The sequence below is a fragment of the Euprymna scolopes genome, chromosome 14 (genome assembly GCF_053919585.1).
Source record: "Euprymna scolopes isolate OS-2025 chromosome 14, ASM5391958v1, whole genome shotgun sequence".
NCBI lineage: Eukaryota > Metazoa > Mollusca > Cephalopoda > Sepiida > Sepiolidae > Euprymna > Euprymna scolopes.
In genome coordinates, this window is record NC_136495.1 from 85,643,367 (window position 1) to 85,668,336 (window position 24,970).

Here is a 24,970-nt window from a genome sequence, read left to right on the forward strand (position 1 = left end):
TTTTTTTTGCTTAACATAAATCTCCTAACACCCAGGCAACGCCGGGCACCCAGGCTAGTTTATACTAAAATAAGAGATGCATCTCTGCTAAATACATTTTATGTTAGAAAACTTCAGAATGTAAAAGTTTGTGATGATCCATACCTATGCAGATTATCAATATGATGTCATATTTTAATATTATAATGTTGTCTACATGGACCTGTGGCACAATGGATAAAGTGCTAGATAATAATCAGTTCTAAGTGACAGACTTTTGCTTAATCTGATATTAAGAACATAATAAAAATTATTTAACACTTATCCTGGTTATGAGTGATAGAATAAGAATAATCTACCCTGTTTAAATAAAGTTTTGAATTCAATACAGATTTCCAAGTTTAATTAGCAATACACATGAAAAAAATTTAATGGCTTAAAATATTTCAATATTTGTATCTATAGAAAGAGCTTGATAAGCTAAGAAAGAATCTTTTTAAATTTTTAAAATCAAGAAGTTATGACTATTTTTATGCCTCACACGTTTGGACATTTTCCCCTCTTTAAGACCATATGCGTTTTGTCACATTTTTTGCACTACTTTTTCAGTAAAAATGCTATATCTTCGTTAAAACACAAGACTAAGCAATGAAATTTGCCATATAAGTGTATTTTTGTGCAAGGAATCTGAATATGCTACTGAAAATCTCCAGAAATTAATGGTTTCCAAATAATCTGCAGTAAATGCACATAAATATGCTGCGATTGCTTAAAAAATGCCATGTATTCATTAAAAGAAAACAAATTAGAGAACTCAAAGCTGACACTCAAAATGATTAAAAATGACATCTCTTTTGGCTAATTTCCAAATTTCATTAAAAAACTCTTAACAGAAACATGGTACAAGTGTTTACAAATCAGGGGGAGGGGTCATTACAAAATCTTACTGAAAATGCTGTTTTATGATGTTCACATTTTTATCACTTTATTTGCTTAAAATTTTAAAAATATAAAATGTATGTTATTATTTACTAATTCATTTGAAAGTATATTCATTTTTGAACAAAACGGTGGTATTTTGAAGACTTAAAGTGCTTTGGTTTTTGAAATATGACTATTTTAGCAGAAACCCCTTGAAATCTGTGATTATCCAAAACATTCAGCTGAAGAAAGTCGAAACATAATATGAGAACAATAGTTGAAATAATCAAAATACAAATTATCAATCCTCATCTAAAAACAAATATTTTTGAAATAACAAAAGAAAAAAAAAGAAGCTATCTGCATAAAATAATTTTGTATCAGACAGCAAATTAGCTATTTTGTATGCAAAGGGTGTATATGCGTGTATGTCATGCATAAAGTGCTACTGTAACGATCTATCCCAGTATTAGCTGCTGCATCATTGGGCCATAGATGACTAAACCAGTTTCAGCAGATGATTAACTTGATCAAGAGAGTGGCTTAACACTTAGCTGGATAAAAAGCAGGATATGTCAAAAAGCGGATAAATTCTCTTGTGGGATCAACAGTCACCTAGCATAGAAGGCCGCATCTGAAAGGTGGTAACACGACATACGCATCACTTCCAAAGATTAAACTGATACAGCATGTTTTTGTTTCTCATCAGCAAGGTCAAAAAAAGGGATTCTGATGATTGGGGACCCAATCTCTCCATAATTGTGTGCCCTGGAGAAGCCATCCTCAGTTTAGTTGAGTGAGTGAGTGTGTTTGTTTAACGGCATTTCAACCTCTAAGGGTCATTTAATGCCAAAAAAGTTTTATTGATATAATAGGTTTTCAGTTTCTTGTAAATATATTTAAAGTTTCTTGAAAAGTTTATCTTTTGAAGCAAGATGCTTTAGGTTTTCCGAAAAATTGTTTTAGTTGTAAGAGGTTTGTTTTTCTAAAATAATTTTTTATTTTTTTTATTTATTTATTTTTTTTACTTATTTACTTTATAGGAGTTTAAATACATTTCTTTTAAATAGTTTATGATTTGTTGGGGTTCCACTTCTTGGAACACTTTCCTAATGTTTGTTGTTTTAAAATATTTCTTCCGAGTGTGTTTGTGTTTTCTACATTCTGTCAGTAGATGTTTAATTGTTAGTTGTTGGTTGCAGAGTGTGCAATTTGGTGTTTCCTTCGCTTTGATTAGGTAGGAATGAGTTAATTTTGTATGTCCAATTCGTATTCGGTTTAGTACAATTTCTTCTCTTCTTCCTTTAAAAATTTTTTGTTTTTCGTTTTTAATTATTGGTTGGTGTTCGTGCAATTTGTTTGCAGTGCATTTGTTCCACTTGTTTTCTATATATTCGTTGATTTTTCTTTTTAGGTCTGTGTGTGGTATTTTAATTTTTTTCATTTGGTGGTTTGTGGCTTCTTTAGCCAGTTTGTCTGCCTTTTCATTTCCTGGGATGCCGACATGGCTTGGTATCCAGGCTATTACAATTTTTTTTATTGTTTTTTTTTTGGTTATTTTGTTGTATTCTTGTATAATTTCTGTGATAAAAGGGGGTTTAGATTTTTCTTCAAGGGCCATGATACAGGATAGGGAGTCTGTATATATTATGAATTTTTGTTTGTTGATGTCTTTGATGTGTTTGAAAGCTATTTTGATGGCCTACAGCTCGGCTGTATATATTGAAGCCTCGTTGGGCAGTCGTATTTGATATTGATTTTGTCCATCTGTGCATGCTGCACTTGTTCCATTTATAGTTTTAGACCCATCGGTGTATATTTCTATGTATTCTGCATATTTTTCTTTTAGTTCTCCGAAGTTGCTTGTTTGTTATATTATTTGTAATGTTTTTCTTGTAAGCAGTAAGTGTTAGGTCGGTTTTTGGTTTGTGTAATGTCCATGGTCGTTTATTTTTTGAGTAATTATATTGTCGGTGTTTTCATTGATTTGATGTATTATTTCTTTAATTCTGTGTCCAAAGGAGGGTATACTTTTTGGTTTCCCTGAATAAAAGTTTGTACATTGTGGGTAGAAGGTAGTTTTGTATGTTGGGTTTTCGGGGTTGCTTTGTAGTTTTGTTGCATATTGTAATGCTAGTTTTTCCCATCTTAAATGCAGGGGTAGTTCTTGGGCTTCTACATGCAGGCTTTCAATTGGTGAAGTTCAATAAGCTCTCAGGCTAAGTCTTAAACTTTGATTCTGTATTGTTAGTAGTTGATTTTGTAGGATTTGTAAGTAGAGCTGTATATGGCACAACCATAGTCCAGTTTGGATCTGATATGTGAGCGATATATTTTGAGCATTGTATCTTGATCTGCTCCCCAGTCTAGTTTTGATACTATTTTTAAGATATTTATTGCTTTTAAGCATTTTTGTTTTAATTTGTTAATGTGCTCCTTGAAGTTTAGTTTATTATCAAAAATGATCCCTAGAAATTTGGTATGTTGTACTACTGGTATTAGTTGCCCATCTTTGAGTTGTGGGTCAAGGTGGTATTTTCGTTTCTTACAAACGTGGATACATGTGGTTTTGCTTTTGGACATTTTGAATCCATTTTGATTAATCCAAAGATCTATTTTGTTAAGGTAATGTTGCATTTGTTTTTCGATAGTTGGCATATTTGGTGATGAGCAAGTTATTGAAAAGTCATCAACAAATAATGTTTTTCGAATCCCATGTTAAGATTTTCGATTATACCGTTGATTTTAATTAGAAAAAAGGTGGCAGATAGTACACTACCCTGTGTCTTGTGTGTATTGATCTGAGGTTATATTTCCTAAGCATACTTTAAAAGTTCTATGGGATAGGAATTCTTGGATAAATTTTGCTAGGTTTCCTCTGATTCCCATATTATGAATATCTTTCAAGATTCCGTACCTCCACGTTATGTTATACGCTTTTTCGATATCAAAAAAGATTGAGACCACGTGATGATTTCTTATTAGACCGTTACGAATATATGTTTCTAGTCAAATAAGTTGGTCATTAGTACCTTGATTTTATCTAAATCCGCTTTGGTGTGTAGAAATGAGGTTATATTTTTCTAAATGCCACATTAGTCTTGTATTGACCATCCTTTCTGTTGTTTTGCATATACAGCTTGTTAGGGCGATGGGACGATAATTGGTAGGGTTGGAGTGATCTTTTCCTGTTTTAGGAATTGGGATGATATTGTATTCGAGTCAGTGTTTTGGGAAATTGTTAGTCCACCATATGTTGTTAATTATCTGGAAGAGAATGTTGAGATGTGTTTGGCATGTGTTTTAGAAATTGATAGTGGATGTTGTCTGGACCGGTAGCTGTATCTTTACTTTTATGAATTGCATTTTTTAGTTCTGTTATAGCGAAAAAGATGTTATAGTATTCTTTGTTATTGGATGTGAAGTTGAGTTTTTCTTTTTCTGCGTTGTTTTTATATTTTTGGAATTTGGGGGAGTAGTGGTTGGATGATGAGTTTTGGCTGAATTCATTTGCAATTATGTTTGCTATTTCTTTTTTATCTATAATTTGTCTACCATTTGGTGTACTTATATTATTTATTGGTGTTCCAAGTTTTTTCCAGTTATTTTCCTTATTATTTCCCATGTTTTTTTTGATGGTGTGTTGAAATTTGGAAATATAGTTTTGCCAGGTTTCTTTTTTGCTTTTTTTTTATAATATAGTGCGCTTTTGCTCGTAGGTATTTTTGGAGGTTGGGTTTTGTAGGACGTTGTTTGAAGTGTTTTAGCATTTTTTTTCCTGTTGGTTATTGCTTCTTTACATTCTGTTATGAACCATGGCATTTATTTTGGGTGTGGTTTAGTGGAAGATTTTGGGATTGTCTTGGTTGCTATTTCGTTTAGCATATTGGTGAAAGCTAACATAGGATCTGGTTTGTTGACTATTTCTTGGTTAATTAAGTTTGTACAAAGTTTGCTAAATTCAATCCAGTTAGCTTTATAGATTTGCCATTTTGGTTTTGTTTCTTCTGTTGCAGGTTCTTGAGTAATTAATATAAAAGGTGTGAGGAGTTGTGTTATCAGATCTTCAATTTCGGTTTTATTTTTGTTTAGGTGGAATGTAGATTGAACAAATAGTTGTTGGTCAGTGGGGTTTAGCTTTAATTGCTATTGTTTGAAGTTGTAACTTTATATGTGGTATCTGTTTTTTTATTATAATTGAGGTGCCACCTATTGGTCGGTTATCTATTTGTTTGGTTGTAAATGTGGTATCCTTTGAAGTTGATGGTATCTGTTTCTTTTAGAAGAGTTTCCTGTAGGCCAATTATACTGGGGTTATATTGTATATATATGTTATATTATATTATATATATATGTTTGATTTCTTCATAGTTTGGTTTTATGCCTCTGCAGTTCCACTGTATGATACTTTTATTCATTTGCATAAAGAATAACAGTGGTTGTTTTCTACTATTTGATTATGGGGGTTTATAGACTCTGTTGTCTGTTTCCATTATTTCCAAGGATTTAAATTTGTTCTGATCTGTAGTTCTGGTTTTTGACGTGGAGCGAAATCTGTCTTTTTTGGTTTTTTCATTTATTTTCTGTTTAGTTGGTGTAAGATTTGATTTTTTTTTTTGTGGAGGGTACGAGGCGATTGTTCTTTTGGTTTTGGGATGTTTTCAGTTTGTGTGGGTTTTTTTGTTAGAGGATAGTGTTTGATTTTGAGATCTGGTGGGATTTTACTTTCAACTGTTTGGTAGTTATTTTCAAGTACAGCTTGAATTGACGGCAGTTGCTGTAAGGTGGCCCTTAATGCCTCAACTAGTTCTTGAAGTGATTTTATGAGGGTAGAGATTTCCTTTAGTTTAATGTTTTTTTTTTTTTTTACAGTGATCACCACTTATCAAGACCAGGGATAAGGGTTATTGCAAGTACATTACGTTAGTGTGAAGATTTGATAAAGTGTTTAATTAAGGGGGCGGTTCATTAGGAATTTGTTAACATTGGACTTGAAGACATCCAAGTTGTAGTCAGGTGGGAAGCAGGCAGACGGAACAGAGTTCCACAGGCGTGCAGTTCTAAGAAAGAAGCTCTGTTCATGGAATCCGCGTTTTGATCTAGGCACAGATATAGAGTGGGGGAAATTTTTCACAGTGGATTCAGCTAGACGGGTGTTTTTCGTGAAAGATTGGCGAGGGGGGACCAGAGATTGGAGTTCAGACGAGCACCTGCCATGGAAATAACGATAAAACAAGGATAGGATCGCAACGTCTCTTCTGTGGGAGAGAGGTTGCAGGGTAGAGAAAAAGGCATCCACTAAGCCACGAAGTCTATTTTGTACTCTGTCAAGGCAGGATAGGCTGTTTTTAGCAGCTCCTGCTTTTTAATTTGTTTTTAATTGATTTTTGGTTGCACCTGCATATGATCTAGTTGGTTCTGTAATTTTTTTAGCTTTAGTAAAACTTATGTTTTTGGTACATTTTAGTTTGTTTATTTTTTTTTCTTTGATCCAGTTTAGGCAAAGCGATGAGTATGCTGGATGGTTCTCACCACAGTTTGGGCATTTTATATTTCCTTGGCATTCTGTTTCCTCGTGTTCATTACTGCTACATTTTGGGCATACTGTTTTCCTGCTGCAGTATTCTTTGAAGTGGCCAAATTTTTGGCAGCGAAGTGGTCTGGGGATATATGTTTCTACTTTAATGTTAATATATCCAATCCATTAATATATCCAATCTTGAGTTCAGTTGATGGGGTGGGAGTATTGAAAGTTAATACGTATGTGTTGGTGCTTATTGTTTGTTCGTTTCTTTTTATTGTAATTCTTTTAGTATCTATAACTTTGTTTTTTTAGGTTTGTTTTTATTTCTTCTAGAGAGCAGGTGTTTAATTCTGGACATCTGATAACTCCCTTTGAGGTGTTGAGGGTTTTGTGAGGGTAGGCTTTGATGTTTATATCATGGAACTTTGTCCATGTTAAAATTTCTTTGGCACTACTTTTAGTAGATACTTGTATGAGTAAAGTTTAATTTTTAAAATTTTTTAATTTGTTTTGTGTTCAGATTTTTCTTGATAATTTTTTCGATTTTGAATGGAGACATTTTAGTTATTTATGTGTTATCTTGTGATTCCAAGATTATATACTCCGGAAAGTTTGTGTTTTCATCTTTATCACTTTCTGGATGGGGTCTTAATTTTTTTGGAAGCCATAGAATATTTTTTGTTTTTTTTCATCATCCTTGCTCCCCACTCTCCTCGGAGTCCTAAATTGGGAGATGGTTGGGGGGGAAACCCATTCGGCCAGGCATCTCAGGGATACAATGATGATATACTCAAACAGTGAGTACAGCTGCTTATGACGATTTTTTTCATTTCCTTGGACCCAGCAAGGTATAGTTGTCAATAGCATCAGTTTTCACCATCTGATTGGCCCTTGCCATCACCTTCTAATGATAGTATGTGTGTGTTTTTTTTTATAAGTGTAATGTGTTTGTATTTCTCTTTTGGGAGTTTACTATTATTAGGGAATGTCATGACTAGCTGGTTGATCGGGTCGAGCCTGCCCGCCCAACTGCCCGTCTAGCCGAAATAAGGGCTAAAGTGGAGTGTTGCTAACCCACGGCCACTTGGTTCCGAGGTCATGAGAGGTGCTCAGCCACCAGGATCCCGTTCTAAGGCATTATGGGTCGCCACCTACGGCCAACAGGTGGCCCCATAGAGGGACTTTTACTCTCTACAGGAGGGCAGTCGGTGTATTCTGATACTCCACCGACGGAGTGAGGGGGGGGGATAAAATAAAAAGACAGGAAGCGGGGCTGTTGTTTTTTGCAGAACAAAATTAAGTTTTACAAAAAAGATCAGAAAACAAAAAACGTCAATGTATGTACATTTCTTCTCAGGAAGCCAAAGGACAGCCTGATCTGGTAGCAGCAGTTTAGTTGAGGACTGCTCAGATACATGTACCAATGAGGAGGTATGTGCACATGAGAATTTATGTATATGTGTTTGTATTTCCGAGATTCAACTGAATTGTAATGTTTAAAAATAATACCTTTCTTTCTTTTCTCAATTTCCCTTCAGCTTCAAGTTTTGCTCTGGCTTGACGTCGTTTCAAGATTCTGTGATATTGCTTGGCGTTAACATATAGAGGTTCCTCTTCTAGCAAGTCTGTCCCAGGAATTGGGATTCGCTGAATTGTGGCAGCTGTGCTTGAACTGGCTCCATTGGAAGCATCCTCAGGAATCATCTAACCAACAAGGATTCAAAAAAATAAGCATCAAAATAAACAATATATACAGTCGTTGTGACATTTCTGCCTTCCATACAGTAATAAACAAACATCCTTCCATATATATTCAAACATAACATGAAATATTAGTACAATTACTACTATCTGTCCATTTCTTTAGGCAATAATATGTTTGGATGTGCAATATAATAATAAAAATATGCTAATAAACGTTTGTCAATATTTAAACATAACACAATATATTACTAATATATTGCTACAATTTCTGTCATCTGTAGATTTACAAAGTCCATTCCCTCATTTTCTGAACAGAAAACAGATTTTAATGAACTATCACTTTTTTATAACTAAAATTTAAGTACTTCTTAGTTTTGTATATTAAAATTTTCTTTGAATACTTACCTTTGAAATAATGTTCTACATAATTCCATACTCAAAATAATTCATTACCAGATTGTTAAAAAATTTTTTTTAGATTTCTTCTAGGCACTGCCAAGACATGAGTCTTCTGGTGTAAGTTTCACGAAAATCTAATTAATGTTAGTAATGTAATGTAAGTTTCAGGAAATTCTAATGGATGTTAGTAATGTAATGTAAGTTTCATGAAAATCTAATGGATGTTAGTAATGTAATGTAAGTTTCAGGAAAATCTAATGAATGTTAGTAATGTAATGTAAGTTTCAGGAAAATCTAATGGATGTTAGTAATGTAATGTAAGTTTCAGGAAAATCTAATGAATGTTAGTAATGTAATGTAAGTTTCAGGAAAATCTAATGAATGTTAGTAATGTAATGTAAGTTTCAGGAAAATCTAATGGATGTTAGTAATGTAATGTAAGTTTCAGGAAATTCTAATGGATGTTAGTAATGTAATGTAAGTTTCATGAAAATCTAATGGATGTTAGTAATGTAATGTAAGTTTCATGAAAATCTAATGGATGTTAGTAATGTAATGTAAGTTTCATGAAAATCTAATGGATGTTAGTAATGTAATGTAAGTTTCAGGAAATTCTAATGGATGTTAGTAATGTAATGTAAGTTTCATGAAAATCTAATTAATGTTAGTAATGTAATGTAAGTTTCAGGAAAATCTAATGGATGTTAGTAATGTAATGTAAGTTTCGGGAAAATCTAATGGATGTTAGTAATGTAATGTAAGTTTCATGAAAATCTAATGAATGTTAGTAATGTAATGTAAGTTTCAGGAAAATCTAATGGATGTTAGTAATGTAATGTAAGTTTCAGGAAAATCTAATGAATGTTAGTAATGTAATGTAAGTTTCAGGAAATTCTAATGAATGTTAGTAATGTAATGTAAGTTTCAGGAAAATCTAATGGATGTTAGTAATGTAATGTAAGTTTCAGGAAAATCTAATGAATGTTAGTAATGTAATGTAAGTTTCAGGAAAATCTAATGAATGTTAGTAATGTAATGTAAGTTTCAGGAAAATCTAATGAATGTTAGTAATGTAATGTAAGTTTCAGGAAAATCTAATGAATGTTAGTAATGTAATGTAAGTTTCAGGAAAATCTAATGAATGTTAGTAATGTAATGTAAGTTTCATGAAAATCTAATGGATGTTAGTAATGTAATGTAAGTTTCGGGAAAATCTAATGGATGTTAGTAATGTAATGTAAGTTTCGGGAAAATCTAATGGATGTTAGTAATGTAATGAAAGTTTCAGGAAAATCTAATGGATGTTAGTAATGTAATGTAAGTTTCAGGAAAATCTAATGGATGTTAGTAATGTAATGTAAGTTTCGGGAAAATCTAATGGATGTTAGTAATGTAATGTAAGTTTCGGGAAAATCTAATGGATGTTAGTAATGTAATGTAAGTTTCGGGAAAATCTAATGGATGTTAGTAATGTAATGTAAGTTTCAGGAAAATCTAATGGATGTTAGTAATGTAATGTAAGTTTCATGAAAATATAATGAATGTTAGTAATGTAATGTAAGTTTCATGAAAATCTAATGGATGTTAGTAATGTAATGTAAGTTTCATGAAAATCTAATGGATGTTAGTAATGTAATGTAAGTTTCAGGAAATTCTAATGGATGTTAGTAATGTAATGTAAGTTTCATGAAAATCTAATGGATGTTAGTAATGTAATGTAAGTTTCAGGAAAATCTAATGAATGTTAGTAATGTAATGTAAGTTTCAGGAAAATCTAATGAATGTTAGTAATGTAATGTAAGTTTCAGGAACATCTAATGAATGTTAGTAATGTAATGTAAGTTTCAGGAAATTCTAATGGATGTTAGTAATGTAATGTAAGTTTCAGGAAAATCTAATGAATGTTAGTAATGTAATGTAAGTTTCAGGAACATCTAATGAATGTTAGTAATGTAATGTAAGTTTCAGGAAATTCTAATGGATGTTAGTAATGTAATATAAGTTTCAGGAAAATCTAATGAATGTTAGTAATGTAATGTAAGTTTCAGGAAAATCTAATGAATGTTAGTAATGTAATGTAAGTTTCAGGAAAATCTAATGAATGTTAGTAATGTAATGTAAGTTTCAGGAAAATCTAATGAATGTTAGTAATGTAATGTAAGTTTCAGGAAAATCTAATGAATGTTAGTAATGTAATGTAAGTTTCAGGAAATTCTAATGAATGTTAGTAATGTAATGTAAGTTTCAGGAAATTCTAATGAATGTTAGTAATGTAATGTAAGTTTCAGGAAAATCTAATGGATGTTAGTAATGTAATGTAAGTTTCATGAAAATCTAATGGATGTTAGTAATGTAATGTAAGTTTCATGAAAATCTAATGGATGTTAGTAATGTAAGTTTCAGGAAAATCTAATGGATGTTAGTAATGTAATGTAAGTTTCATGCAAATCTAATGGATGTTAGTAATGTAATGTAAGTTTCAGGAAAATCTAATGGATGTTAGTAATGTAAGTTTCAGGAAAATCTAATGGATGTTAGTAATGTAATGTAAGTTTCAGGAAAATCTAATGGATGTTAGTAATGTAAGTTTCAGGAAAATCTAATGGATGTTAGTAATGTAATGTAAGTTTCAGGAAAATCTAATGGATGTTAGTAATGTAATGTAAGTTTCATGCAAATCTAATGGATGTTAGTAATGTAATGTAAGTTTCAGGAAAATCTAATGGATGTTAGTAATGTAATGTAAGTTTCAGGAAAATCTAATGGATGTTAGTAATGTAATGTAAGTTTCGGGAAAATCTAATGGATGTTAGTAATGTAATGTAAGTTTCAGGAAAATCGAATGGATGTTAGTAATGTAATGTAAGTTTCAGGAAAATCTAATGGATGTTAGTAATGTAATGTAAGTTTCGGGAAAATCTAATGGATGTTAGTAATGTAATGAAAGTTTCATGCAAATCTAATGGATGTTAGTAATGTAATGTAAGTTTCATGAAAATCTAATGGATGTTAGTAATGTAATGTAAGTTTCATGAAAATCTAATGGATGTTAGTAATGTAATGTAAGTTTCAGGAAAATCTAATGGATGTTAGTAATGTAAGTTTCAGGAAAATCTAATGGATGTTAGTAATGTAATGTAAGTTTCAGGAAAATCTAATGGATGTTAGTAATGTAATGTAAGTTTTAGGAAAATCTGATGGATGTTAGTAATGTAATGTAAGTTTCGGGAAAATCTAATGGATGTTAGTAATGTAATGTAAGTTTCGGGAAAATCTAATGGATGTTAGTAATGTAATGTAAGTTTCAGGAAAATCTAATGGATGTTAGTAATGTAATGTAAGTTTCGGGAAAATCTAATGGATGTTAGTAATGTAATGTAAGTTTCGGGAAAATCTAATGGATGTTAGTAATGTAATGTAAGTTTCAGGAAAATCTAATGGATGTTAGTAATGTAATGTAAGTTTCGGGAAAATCTAATGGATGTTAGTAATGTAATGAAAGTTTCATGCAAATCTAATGGATGTTAGTAATGTAATGTAAGTTTCAGGAAAATCTAATGGATGTTAGTAATGTAATGTAAGTTTCATGCAAATCTAATGGATGTTAGTAATGTAATGTAAGTTTCATGAAAATCTAATGGATGTTAGTAATGTAATGTAAGTTTCAGGAAAATCTAATGGATGTTAGTAATGTAATGTAAGGTTCCGGAAAATCTAATGGATGTTAGTAATGTAATGTAAGTTTCAGGAAAATCTAATGGATGTTAGTAATGTAATGTAAGTTTCAGGAAAATCTAATGGATGTTAGTAATGTAATGTAAGTTTCGGGAAAATTTAATGGATGTTAGTAATGTAATGTAAGTTTCAGGAAAATCTAATGGATGTTAGTAATGTAATGTAAGTTTCAGGAAAATCTAATGGATGTTAGTAATGTAATGTAAGTTTCAGGAAAATCTAATGGATGTTAGTAATGTAATGTAAGTTTCAGGAAAATCTAATGGATGTTAGTAATGTAATGTAAGTTTCAGGAAAATCTAATGGATGTTAGTAATGTAATGTAAGTTTCAGGAAAATCTAATGGATGTTAGTAATGTAATGAAAGTTTCAGGAAAATCTAATGGATGTTAGTAATGTAATGTAAGTTTCAGGAAAATCTAATGGATGTTAGTAATGTAATGTAAGTTTCAGGAAAATCTAATGGATGTTAGTAATGTAATGTAAGTTTCGGGAAAATATAATGGATGTTAGTAATGTAATGTAAGTTTCAGGAAAATCTAATGGATGTTAGTAATGTAATGTAAGTTTCAGGAAAATCTAATGGATGTTAGTAATGTAATGTAAGTTTCGGGAAAATCTAATGGATGTTAGTAATGTAATGAAAGTTTCATGCAAATCTAATGGATGTTAGTAATGTAATGTAAGTTTCAGGAAAATCTAATGGATGTTAGTAATGTAATGTAAGTTTCAGGAAAATCTAATGGATGTTAGTAATGTAATGAAAGTTTCATGCAAATCTAATGGATGTTAGTAATGTAATGTAAGTTTCATGAAAATCTTATGGATGTTAGTAATGTAATGTAAGTTTCATGAAAATCTAATGGATGTTAGTAATGTAATGTAAGTTTCATGCAAATCTAATGGATGTTAGTAATGTAATGTAAGTTTCAGGAAAATCTAATGGATGTTAGTAATGTAATGTAAGTTTCGGGAAAATCTTATGGATGTTAGTAATGTAATGTAAGTTTCAGGAAAATCTAATGGATGTTAGTAATGTAATGTAAGTTTCAGGAAAATCTAATGGATGTTAGTAATGTAATGTAAGTTTCAGGAAAATCTAATGGATGTTAGTAATGTAATGAAAGTTTCATGCAAATCTAATGGATGTTAGTAATGTAATGTAAGTTTCATGAGAATCTAATGGATGTTAGTAATGTAATGTAAGTTTCATGAAAATCTAATGGATGTTAGTAATGTAATGTAAGTTTCAGGAAAATCTAATGGATGTTAGTAATGTAAGTTTCAGGAAAATCTAATGGATGTTAGTAATGTAATGTAAGTTTCAGGAAAATCTAATGGATGTTAGTAATGTAATGTAAGTTTTAGGAAAATCTAATGGATGTTAGTAATGTAATGTAAGTTTCGGGAAAATCTAATGGATGTTAGTAATGTAATGTAAGTTTCGGGAAAATCTAATGGATGTTAGTAATGTAATGTAAGTTTCAGGAAAATCTAATGGATGTTAGTAATGTAATGTAAGTTTCGGGAAAATCTAATGGATGTTACTAATGTAATGAAAGTTTCATGCAAATCTAATGGATGTTAGTAATGTAATGTAAGTTTCAGGAAAATCTAATGGATGTTAGTAATGTAATGTAAGTTTCATGCAAATCTAATGGATGTTAGTAATGTAATGTAAGTTTCCGGAAAATCTAATGGATGTTAGTAATGTAATGTAAGTTTCAGGAAAATCTAATGGATGTTAGTAATGTAATGTAAGGTTCCGGAAAATCTAATGGATGTTAGTAATGTAATGTAAGTTTCAGGAAAATCTAATGGATGTTAGTAATGTAATGTAAGTTTCAGGAAAATCTAATGGATGTTAGTAATGTAATGTAAGTTTCGGGAAAATTTAATGGATGTTAGTAATGTAATGTAAGTTTCAGGAAAATCTAATGGATGTTAGTAATGTAATGAAAGTTTCATGCAAATCTAATGGATGTTAGTAATGTAATGTAAGTTTCAGCAAAATCTAATGGATGTTAGTAATGTAATGTAAGTTTCAGGAAAATCTAATGGATGTTAGTAATGTAATGTAAGTTTCATGAAAATCTAATGGATGTTAGTAATGTAATGTAAGTTTCAGGAAAATCTAATGGATGTTAGTAATGTAATGTAAGTTTCGGGAAAATCTAATGGATGTTAGTAATGTAATGAAAGTTTCATGCAAATCTAATGGATGTTAGTAATGTAATGTAAGTTTCAAGAAAATCTAATGGATGTTAGTAATGTAATGTAAGTTTTAGGAAATTCTAATGGATGTTAGTAATGTAATGTAAGTTTCAGGAAAATCTAATGGATGTTAGTAATGTAATGTAAGTTTCGGGAAAATCTAATGGATGTTAGTAATGTAATGTAAGTTTCAGGAAAATCTAATGGATGTTAGTAATGTAATGAAAGTTTCATGCAAATCTAATGGATGTTAGTAATGTAATGTAAGTTTTAGGAAAATCTAATGGATGTTAGTAATGTAATGTAAGTTTCAGGAAAATCTAATGGATGTTAGTAATGTAATGTAAGTTTCGGGAAAATCTAATGGATGTTAGTAATGTAATGTAAGTTTCAGGAAAATCTAATGGATGTTAGTAATGTAATGAAAGTTTCATGCAAATCTAATGGATGTTAGTAATGTAATGTAAGTTTCATGCAAATCTAATGGATGTTAGTAATGTAATGTAAGTTTCAGGAAAATCTAATGGATGTTAGTAATGTAATGTAAGTTTCGGGAAAATCTTATGGATGTTAGTAATGTAATGTAAGTTTCAGGAAAATCTAATGGATGTTAGTAATGTAATGTAAGTTTCAGGAAAATCTAATGGATGTTAGTAATGTAATGTAAGTTTCAGGAAAATCTAATGGATGTTAGTAATGTAATGAAAGTTTCATGCAAATCTAATGGATGTTAGTAATGTAATGTAAGTTTCATGAGAATCTAATGGATGTTAGTAATGTAATGTAAGTTTCATGAAAATCTAATGGATGTTAGTAATGTAATGTAAGTTTCAGGAAAATCTAATGGATGTTAGTAATGTAAGTTTCAGGAAAATCTAATGGATGTTAGTAATGTAATGTAAGTTTCAGGAAAATCTAATGGATGTTAGTAATGTAATGTAAGTTTTAGGAAAATCTAATGGATGTTAGTAATGTAATGTAAGTTTCGGGAAAATCTAATGGATGTTAGTAATGTAATGTAAGTTTCGGGAAAATCTAATGGATGTTAGTAATGTAATGTAAGTTTCAGGAAAATCTAATGGATGTTAGTAATGTAATGTAAGTTTCGGGAAAATCTAATGGATGTTACTAATGTAATGAAAGTTTCATGCAAATCTAATGGATGTTAGTAATGTAATGTAAGTTTCAGGAAAATCTAATGGATGTTAGTAATGTAATGTAAGTTTCATGCAAATCTAATGGATGTTAGTAATGATATGTAAGTTTCCGGAAAATCTAATGGATGTTAGTAATGTAATGTAAGTTTCAGGAAAATCTAATGGATGTTAGTAATGTAATGTAAGTTTCAGGAAAATCTAATGGATGTTAGTAATGTAATGTAAGTTTCGGGAAAATCTAATGGATGTTAGTAATGTAATGAAAGTTTCATGCAAATCTAATGGATGTTAGTAATGTAATGTAAGTTTCAAGAAAATCTAATGGATGTTAGTAATGTAATGTAAGTTTTAGGAAATTCTAATGGATGTTAGTAATGTAATGTAAGTTTCAGGAAAATCTAATGGATGTTAGTAATGTAATGTAAGTTTCGGGAAAATCTAATGGATGTTAGTAATGTAATGTAAGTTTCAGGAAAATCTAATGGATGTTAGTAATGTAATGAAAGTTTCATGCAAATCTAATGGATGTTAGTAATGTAATGTAAGTTTTAGGAAAATCTAATGGATGTTAGTAATGTAATGTAAGTTTCAGGAAAATCTAATGGATGTTAGTAATGTAATGTAAGTTTCGGGAAAATCTAATGGATGTTAGTAATGTAATGTAAGTTTCAGGAAAATCTAATGGATGTTAGTAATGTAATGAAAGTTTCATGCAAATCTAATGGATGTTAGTAATGTAATGTAAGTTTCAGGAAAATCTAATGGATGTTAGTAATGTAATGTAAGTTTCAGGAAATTCTAATGGATGTTAGTAATGTAATGTAAGTTTCAGGAAAATCTAATGGATGTTAGTAATGTAATGTAAGTTTCGGGAAAATCTAATGGATGTTAGTAATGTAACGTAAGTTTCAGGAAAATCTAATGGATGTTAGTAATGTAATGTAAGTTTTATGAAAATATAATGGATGTTAGTAATGTAATGTAAGTTTTATGAAAATCTAATGGATGTTAGTAATGTAATGTAAGTTTCAGGAAAATCTAATGGATTTAAGTAATGTAATGTAAGTTTCAGGAAAATCTAATGGATGTTAGTAATGTAATGTAAGTTTCGGGAAAATCTAATGGATGTTAGTAATGTAATGTAAGTTTCATGCAAATCTAATGGATGTTAGTAATGTAATGTAAGTTTCAGGAAAATCTAATGGATGTTAGTAATGTAATGTAAGTTTCAGGAAAATCTAATGGATGTTAGTAATGTAATGTAAGTTTCATGCAAATCTAATGGATGTTAGTAATGTAAGTTTCATGAAAATCTAATGGATGTTAGTAATGTAATGTAAGTTTTAGGAAAATCTAATGGATGTTAGTAATGTAATGTAAGTTTCAGGAAAATCTAATGGATGTTAGTAATGTAATGTAAGTTTCATGCAAATCTAATGGATGTTAGTAATGTAAGTTTCATGAAAATCTAATGGATGTTAGTAATGTAATGTAAGTTTCAGGAAAATCTAATGGATGTTAGTAATGTAATGTAAGTTTCATGAAAATCTAATGGATGTTAGTAATGTAATGTAAGTTTCAGGAAAATCTAATGGATGTTAGTAATGTAATGTAAGTTTCAGGAAAATCTAATGGATGTTAGTAATGTAATGTAAGTTTCAGGAAAATCTAATGGATGTTAGTAATGTAATGTAAGTTCTAGGAAAATCTAATGGATGTTAGTAATGTAATGTAAGTTTCAGGAAAATCTAATGGATGTTAGTAATGTAACTTTCAGGAAAATCTAATGGATGTTAGTAATGTAATGTAAGTTTCAGGGAACTCTAATGGATGTTAGTAATGTAATGTAAGTTTCATGAAAATCTAATGGATGTTAGTAATGTAATGTACGTTTCAGGAAAATCTAATGGATGTTAGTAATGTAATGTAAGTTTCAGGAAAATCTAATGGATGTTAGTAATGTAATGTAAGTTTCAGGAAAATCTAATGGATGTTAGTAATGTAATGTAAGTTTCAGGAAAATCTAATGGATGTTAGTAATGAAAGTTTCAAGAAACTCTTATGGATGTTAGTAATGTAATGTAAGTTTCAGTAAAATCTAATGGATGTTAGTAATGTAAGTTTCAGTAAAATCTAATGGATGTTAGTAATGTAATGTAAGTTTCAGGAAAATCTAATGGATGATAGTAATGTAATGTAAGTTTTAGGAAAATCTAATGGGTGTTAGTAATGTAATGTAAGTTTCAGTAAAATCTAATGGATGTTAGTAATGTAATGTAAGTTTCAGGAAAATCTAATGGATGTTAGTAATGTAATGTAAGTTTCAGGAAAATCTAATGGATGTTAGTAATGTAATGTAAGTTTCAGGAAAATCTAATGGATGATAGTAATGTAATGTAAGTTTTAGGAAAATCTAATGGATGTTAGTAATGTAATGTAAGTTTCAGGAAAATCTAATGGGTGTTAGTAATGTAAGTTTCAGGAAAATCTAATGGGTGTTAGTAATGTAATGTAAGTTTCAGGAAAATCTAATGGATGTTAGTAATGTAAGTTTCAGGAAAATCTAATGGGTGTTAGTAATGTAAGTTTCAGGAAACTCTAATGGATGTTAGTAATGTAAGTTTCAGGAAAATCTAATGGGTGTTAGTAATGTAATGTAAGGTTCAGGAAAATCTAATGGATGTTAGTAATGTAATGTAAGGTTCAGTAAAATCTAATGGATGTTAGTAATGTAATGTAAGTTTCATGAAAATCTAATGGATGTTGGTAATGTAATGTAAGTTTCATGAAATTCTAATGGATGTTAGTAATGTAATGTAAGTTTCATGAAAATCTAATGGATGTTAGTAATGTAATGTAAGTTTCAGGAAAATCTAATGGATGTTAGTAATGTAATGTAAGTTTCATGCAAATCTAATGGATGTTAGTAATGTAAGTTTTAGGAAAATCTAATGGATGTTAGTAATGTAATGTAAGTTTCATGAAACTCTAATGGATGTTAGTAATGTAATGTAAGTTTCATGAAAATCTAATGGATGTTAGTAATGTAAGTTTCATGAAAATCTAATGGATGTTAGTAATGTAATGTAAGTTTCATGAAAATCTAATGGATGTTAGTAATGTAATGTAAGTTTCATGAAAATCTAATGGATGTTAGTAATGTAATGTAAGTTTCAGGAAAATCTAATGGATGTTAGTAATGTAATGTAAGTTTCAGGAAAATCTAATGGATGTTAGTAATGTAATGTAAGTTTCAGGAAAATCTAATGGATGTTAGTAATGTAATGTAAGTTCTAGGAAAATCTAATGGATGTTAGTAATGTAATGTAAGTTTCAGGAAAATCTAATGGATGTTAGTAATGTAACTTTCAGGAAAATCTAATGGATGTTAGTAATGTAATGTAAGTTTCAGGAAACTCTAATGGATGTTAGTAATGTAATGTAAGTTTCATGAAAATCTAATGGATGTTAGTAATGTAATGTACGTTTCAGGAAAATCTAATGGATGTTAGTAATGTAATGTAAGTTTCAGGAAAATCTAATGGAAGTTAGTAATGTAAGTTTCATGAAACTCTAATGGATGTTAGTAATGTAATGTAAGTTCAGGAAACTCTAACGGATGTTAGTAATGTAATGTAAGTTTCATGAAACTCTAATGGATGTTAGTAATGTAATGTAAGTATCAGGAAAATCTAATGGATGTTAGTAATGTAATGTAAGTTTCAGGAAAATCTAATGGATGTTAGTAATGTAATGTAAGTTTCGGGAAAATCTAATGGATGTTAGTAATGTAAGTTTCAGGAAACTCTAATGGATGTTAGTAATGTAATGTAAGTTTCAGGAAAATCTAATGGATGTTAGTAATGTAATGTAAGTTTCAGGAAAATCTAATGGATGTTAGTAATGAAAGTTTCAAGAAACTCTAATGGATGTTAGTAATGTAATGTAAGTTTCAGTAAAATCTAATGGATGTTAGTAATGTAAGTTTCAGGAAAATCTAATGGATGTTAGTAATGTAATGTAAGTTTCAGGAAAATCTAATGGATGTTAGTAATGTAATGTAAGTTTCAGGAAAATCTAATGGATGATAGTAATGTAATGTAAGTTTTAGGAAAATCTAATGGATGTTAGTAATGTAATGTAAGTTTCAGGAAAATCTAATGGGTGTTAGTAATGTAAGTTTCAGGAAAATCTAACGGGTGTTAGTAATGTAATGTAAGTTTCAGGAAAATCTAATGGATGTTAGTAATGTAAGTTTCAGGAAACTCTAATGGATGTTAGTAATGTAAGTTTCAGGAAAATCTAATGGATGTTAGTAATGTAAGTTTCAGGAAAATTTAATGGATGTTAGTAATGTAATGTAAGTTTCAGGAAAATCTAATGGGTGTTAGTAATGTAATGTAAGGTTCAGGAAAATCTAATGGATGTTAGTAATGTAATGTAAGGTTCAGTAAAATCTAATGGATGTTAGTAATGTAATGTAAGTTTCATGAAAATCTAATGGATGTTAGTAATGTAATGTAAGTTTCATGAAATTCTAATGGATGTTAGTAATGTAATGTAAGTTTCAGGAAAATCTAATGGATGTTAGTAATGTAATGTAAGTTTCAGGAAAATCTAATGGATGTTAGTAATGTAATGTAAGTTTCAGGAAAATCTAATGGATGTTAGTAATGTAATGTAAGTTTCAGGAAAATCTAATGAATGTTAGTAATGTAATGTAAGTTTCAGGAAAATCTAATGGATGTTAGTAATGTAATGTAAGTTTCAGGAAAATCTAATGGATGTTAGTAATGTAATGTAAGTTTCATGAAAATCTAAATGATGTTAGTAATGTAATGTAAGTTTCATGAAATTCTAATGGATGTTAGTAATGTAATGTAAGTTTCATGAAAATCTAATGGATGTTAGTAATGTAATGTAAGTTTCAGTAAAATCTAATGGATGTTAGTAATGTAATGTAAGTTTCAGGAAAATCTAATCGATGGATCAAACGCTATGGGGCAAAAAGTGTCAGTTTTTTTGTAATGTGCACATCTAGTTAATTAAATACAATTTGCGACAAAATTTCAGGACAAACTAATAGACAGTTATCTGGCAATCATCCAGACTAACGGACACAGGGATGCATGCCACTGGAAACATAGGTCCTTCTCCGATAAATCGGGGGACCAAAGATTTTATATACATGCATACACATTATATATAAATTATTTAAATTAAAACTATTTAATAAAATTAGAAATAAAATAAATTGAAATCAGGAATAAAATGTCATTTCATTAACAGTAAGCAAATATTTAATTTGCCATTTTTATATATATTTCATCATCTTCAGATAATATTCATTTTTTAGGATTTCAGTTTGAAGAAAAAAATTTTTTTTTCATTATTACATTTTACTGCCAAACAAGGCACATTGCCACTTGATGTAGGGGGTTACCATTAGGGACACAGACTACAGGGGTACTAGGTGGGGAGTTGGGCAGCAAGATGTCGGTTCACTTTACACTTGAACTTCTGCATGTCAGTACAATTGGGGAAGCAGGAACCTGGATGGGAGTTCTAAAGTCTAGCGATTCTGGGGAAGAAACTACTGGAGTAGGAGGCTCTCTTACACCTAGGGTCTCTACTGTGAAGGGGTGGGATTGTATTGCTTGTCGTGTTTGTCGGAGGTATTTACGTAGAGGGGGTACAAGTGCTTGCAGCTCGTCGGAACATACACCGTTAAAGTACTTGTAGAACAGGCAGAGGGATGCTACATTGCGTCGATGGGATAGAGGCTGAAGCTGGGATGATAGTTCAGGACCTATTAGGTTGGCGACTCTTTTGAACCTTGTCTGTGAGAGCAGATGTACCAGCCCAAATATGACAAGAATACTCCATACATGGGTGAATGGTGGCCTTATAGAGGTACAGGATACTTTCAGGGGTCTAGCTTTCTAGCACGGTAGAGAGAACCTACCTTTTTCGCAGCGGTCCTGGCAATGCTCTCAATGTAATTGTTCCAACTCATGTTTCCTGTGAACGTTAGGCCGAGGAGTTTAAAAGATGTGCTTTCAGATAAAGAGTCTTTGGCCATTACTATTGGTGGTAGAGAAGGTTTCTTGTAGTTATTGAAGGAAACAAGTTTAGTCTTGGCAGCATTGAATGTGACCATCCATTTTTGTCCCCATTCCACTACAGATTGGAGGTCATTCTCTAGTGTTTCTGCCATTTCTTTAGGTATGTGTTCATTTGTTTTCCTGTTGTCTGCTATAGAGCATGGTGTCATCAGCATATATACCCATCTCACAGACAATTTTGTCAGCGAGGTCATTTATGAATATTAGGAACAATAGAGGTCCAAGGATAGACCCCTGAGGCACTTCCGCATTTATATCATATTGTTTCGATGTACGGCCATCGAGGACAACCTGGATTTTTCTCTTATCTAAAAAGGATTTAATTATGTTAAGTATTCTTCCAGTGATACCGTATGATTTGATTTTCCTGAGAAGACCCTCATGCCATACCCTGTCAAAAGCCTTAGATATATCTAGAGCTACCGCTCTACCCTCCCCTACTTTGTCAAGTGAATGGTATATACGCTCAGAGATTACAGTTAGAATGTCCGCTGTGGAACGGGCTTGCCTAAATCCATATTGTTGGTCGGTAAGAAGTTTAGCATCTGTAAGGTGATGGACTAGAGCTTGATTAATTATGGATTTAAATATTTTGGCAAAAAGTGGGAGGAGGCTAATGGGGCAGTAATTTGCTGGGTCAGTTCTTTTGCCAGAGTTCTTGAAAACTGGTACCACAGAAGCAGTTTTCCAGCAGGCAGGAAAGCAAGATTCATTAAGGCATTTGTTGTAAAGTTTGGAGAGGATTGGAGCTACTTCGGTGGAACACTTTTTTAATAGTACAGCCGGGATGAGATCAGGTCCACATGCTTTTGCAGTGTCAAGATTTTTTATAATGGCATGCACCTGAGAAGGGGTGAATTTCAGATCGTCAAGTGTAGCATCTGTCCGCAAAGGAAAGTCTGGGAGAGGGTGTTTAGCAGGGTCTAGTGTGGAGTCGGAGGCAAACCGACTGGCAAGAATGTTAGCCTTCTCGGTTGCTGAGCAAACAACTTCATGATTGTTGGATAGTGGGGGAATTGTTGATTGCCTATTATTTACTACACTGTTATAGATTTTCCAGAAGTCATGGGTTCCTAATTTCTGAGCTTCGATGGGTTTTTTGTAGTTTCAGTAAATTCTCTCTTAGCTGTCGCTATTTCTTTCTTACAGTTACTTCTGACTTCTGTTTGTTTGAACTGGATTTATGTCGGTTAAATCTGTGGTACACGTGCTGCCTTTGCGCGATGGCAGCTGCACATGTGGAAATAAACCATTGGGGAGAGTGGGGCTTGCTATAAAATTTCCGTGTGGGGATATGTGCTTCAATTGCTGTTTTGAACCATTCAGTGGTCTCATTTGCACACTGTTTAGCAGGAAGTGAAAAGATATTTCGCCATGGGGCGTCTCTAATGAGATCTCTGATGGCTTCCCAGTCGGCCTTTTTATAATATCTCGTTATTTTGAGCAATGGCTCTTCCATTTTGGCTCTAGAGTTTAGGGTGATTTTAACTATTATCACTACATGATCAGCATTCCCAAGTCGGCTGTGAGCATTCGTAACACAATCATCAGGAATTGTGGTCAGAAACAGATCTAAAAGTGATGCGTGTTGCTCTTGCTGGTCAGGGAAAACGGGTTGGAAACATAACCGTCTGTGATAGGAAATGAGATATAGAGAAGCTATGTGTTGTGGTACCAGCTGCATCTGTTTAATTAGAGAATCCAAGCCAGTTACTGTGGTGGACATTGAAGTCACCAGATACATGAACTTGTGTGCTAGTGTCGAGGGAAAGTGCTGTATCTATGCTGTCAGAGACTTTGTTTATTAAGGTACAGTCCTGGGTCGAGGGAGAGCGGTAGAGAAAATAAAAGTAACTAATATTATGTTGCATTTTAAGTCTAAAGCACATACAGGCTTGATCGTCCGATTCTAGTTTTCTTTCACTAGTCAGGGGGAGGGTGTTTCGAATATAGACTCCAAATCATCAAATCTCATTAGTTAATACATGCGCAAAAAATTTTTTTACTGTTCAATTTGAAGTTGTAAATAACTAGTTTTAGATTATATCTTATATTAGCTGGACACTATCTGACATTGCCAGATGGAGTTTGAGAGAGTATCATGAGAGTTCACTTTGATGTCAGCTATTCTTACGTTAAATACTCCAAAACTAATGCTTACAAATAGATAAATTTCATTGTGTAATATGTTGGACCAGTGTCATTAACTAAAAATACATAACTAATATCATATTCACATGCAAGTTGTAGATATGAATACACTTATATTTAAGGTACACTCTCTATAAAGTCTTCACTTTCAGAGATGGACATGCACACAGAAAGATGGTCTCATATATCTAAATAGATAAATTTAGGAGAACGCTGAAGGAGAGAAAAACAGGGTCAATTATTGTTATTTTTGCAAAAATCCCTCAATTACATTTTATAAAAAAAAAAAAAAAAATGAAAAATATACTCTTTGATTCTATATCAATTTTTTTTATAAATCATAAAATATAATTTCTAAAACTAAAAGGTTTCTATGCATTTTTACTAGATGACAAAGTTAATAAAAACTGCACTTTCTTTGCTGCCAAAAGAAACTATTAAAAATAACATTCTATAAGATTTATGATATGAATGAAATGCTTTTGTAATTAATAAAAATCATATGCACACTTACCATTACTATGCTATTTGCATTATGCACAGTTTGTAAAGTACTATCCACAGGTGATGCGGCATTTGGGGGTAAAGGTGATGATGCTGGTGGAGACTGGCTACTGCCTGTGCTAATTGGCGTACCAGATGGGGCAGGATTTATGCTTGGCAGTTGATTTACAGGTTGCAATGCTGGAATTGATGGAACTGTCGGTAGAGGACTTGAACATGTAATATTCATACCATTGCCTAATTGGATCACATCTGAAGAGACAAAGAAACACCAAGCATTAAAATTATAACCAATGTGTATTCATCTTTCATGTTTGCACTTATAGCGACAATCAAAAGTAAAGAAAATACAGAAAAGTCTTTATGATGTACATACCCTGTCATGGAATGAAGATGGCATATCCCAAAAATCACAGAATTTCATCAAGTAGTTTTTTTATATTAAAGAAAATCAAATTTTATAACATGCTTGATGGGAGAAAAAATGGGTTTTACTAAATATGTACAACTAAAAATGATGTACGATCATTGTACGACTAATTGCCACTGCTGCTGAT

The 24,970-nt window shown here is 31.4% G+C and overlaps 1 protein-coding gene across 2 annotated transcripts in view; it reads right to left on the reverse strand.

Moving 5' to 3' along the window:
* Positions 1-24,970, reverse strand: part of LOC145293142 (nuclear transcription factor Y subunit alpha-like) — a 160,267-nt gene that overhangs the window by 26,067 nt on the left and 109,230 nt on the right. For both annotated transcript variants that reach the window (XM_080139556.1, XM_080139557.1), the window contains 2 exons: positions 24,424-24,665; positions 7,934-8,128 (listed from right to left, as the gene is read on the reverse strand). In XM_080139556.1, coding sequence (XP_079995682.1) covers positions 7,934-8,128; positions 24,424-24,665 — 437 coding nt within the window. The remainder of the gene's footprint in view (positions 1-7,933; positions 8,129-24,423; positions 24,666-24,970) is intronic.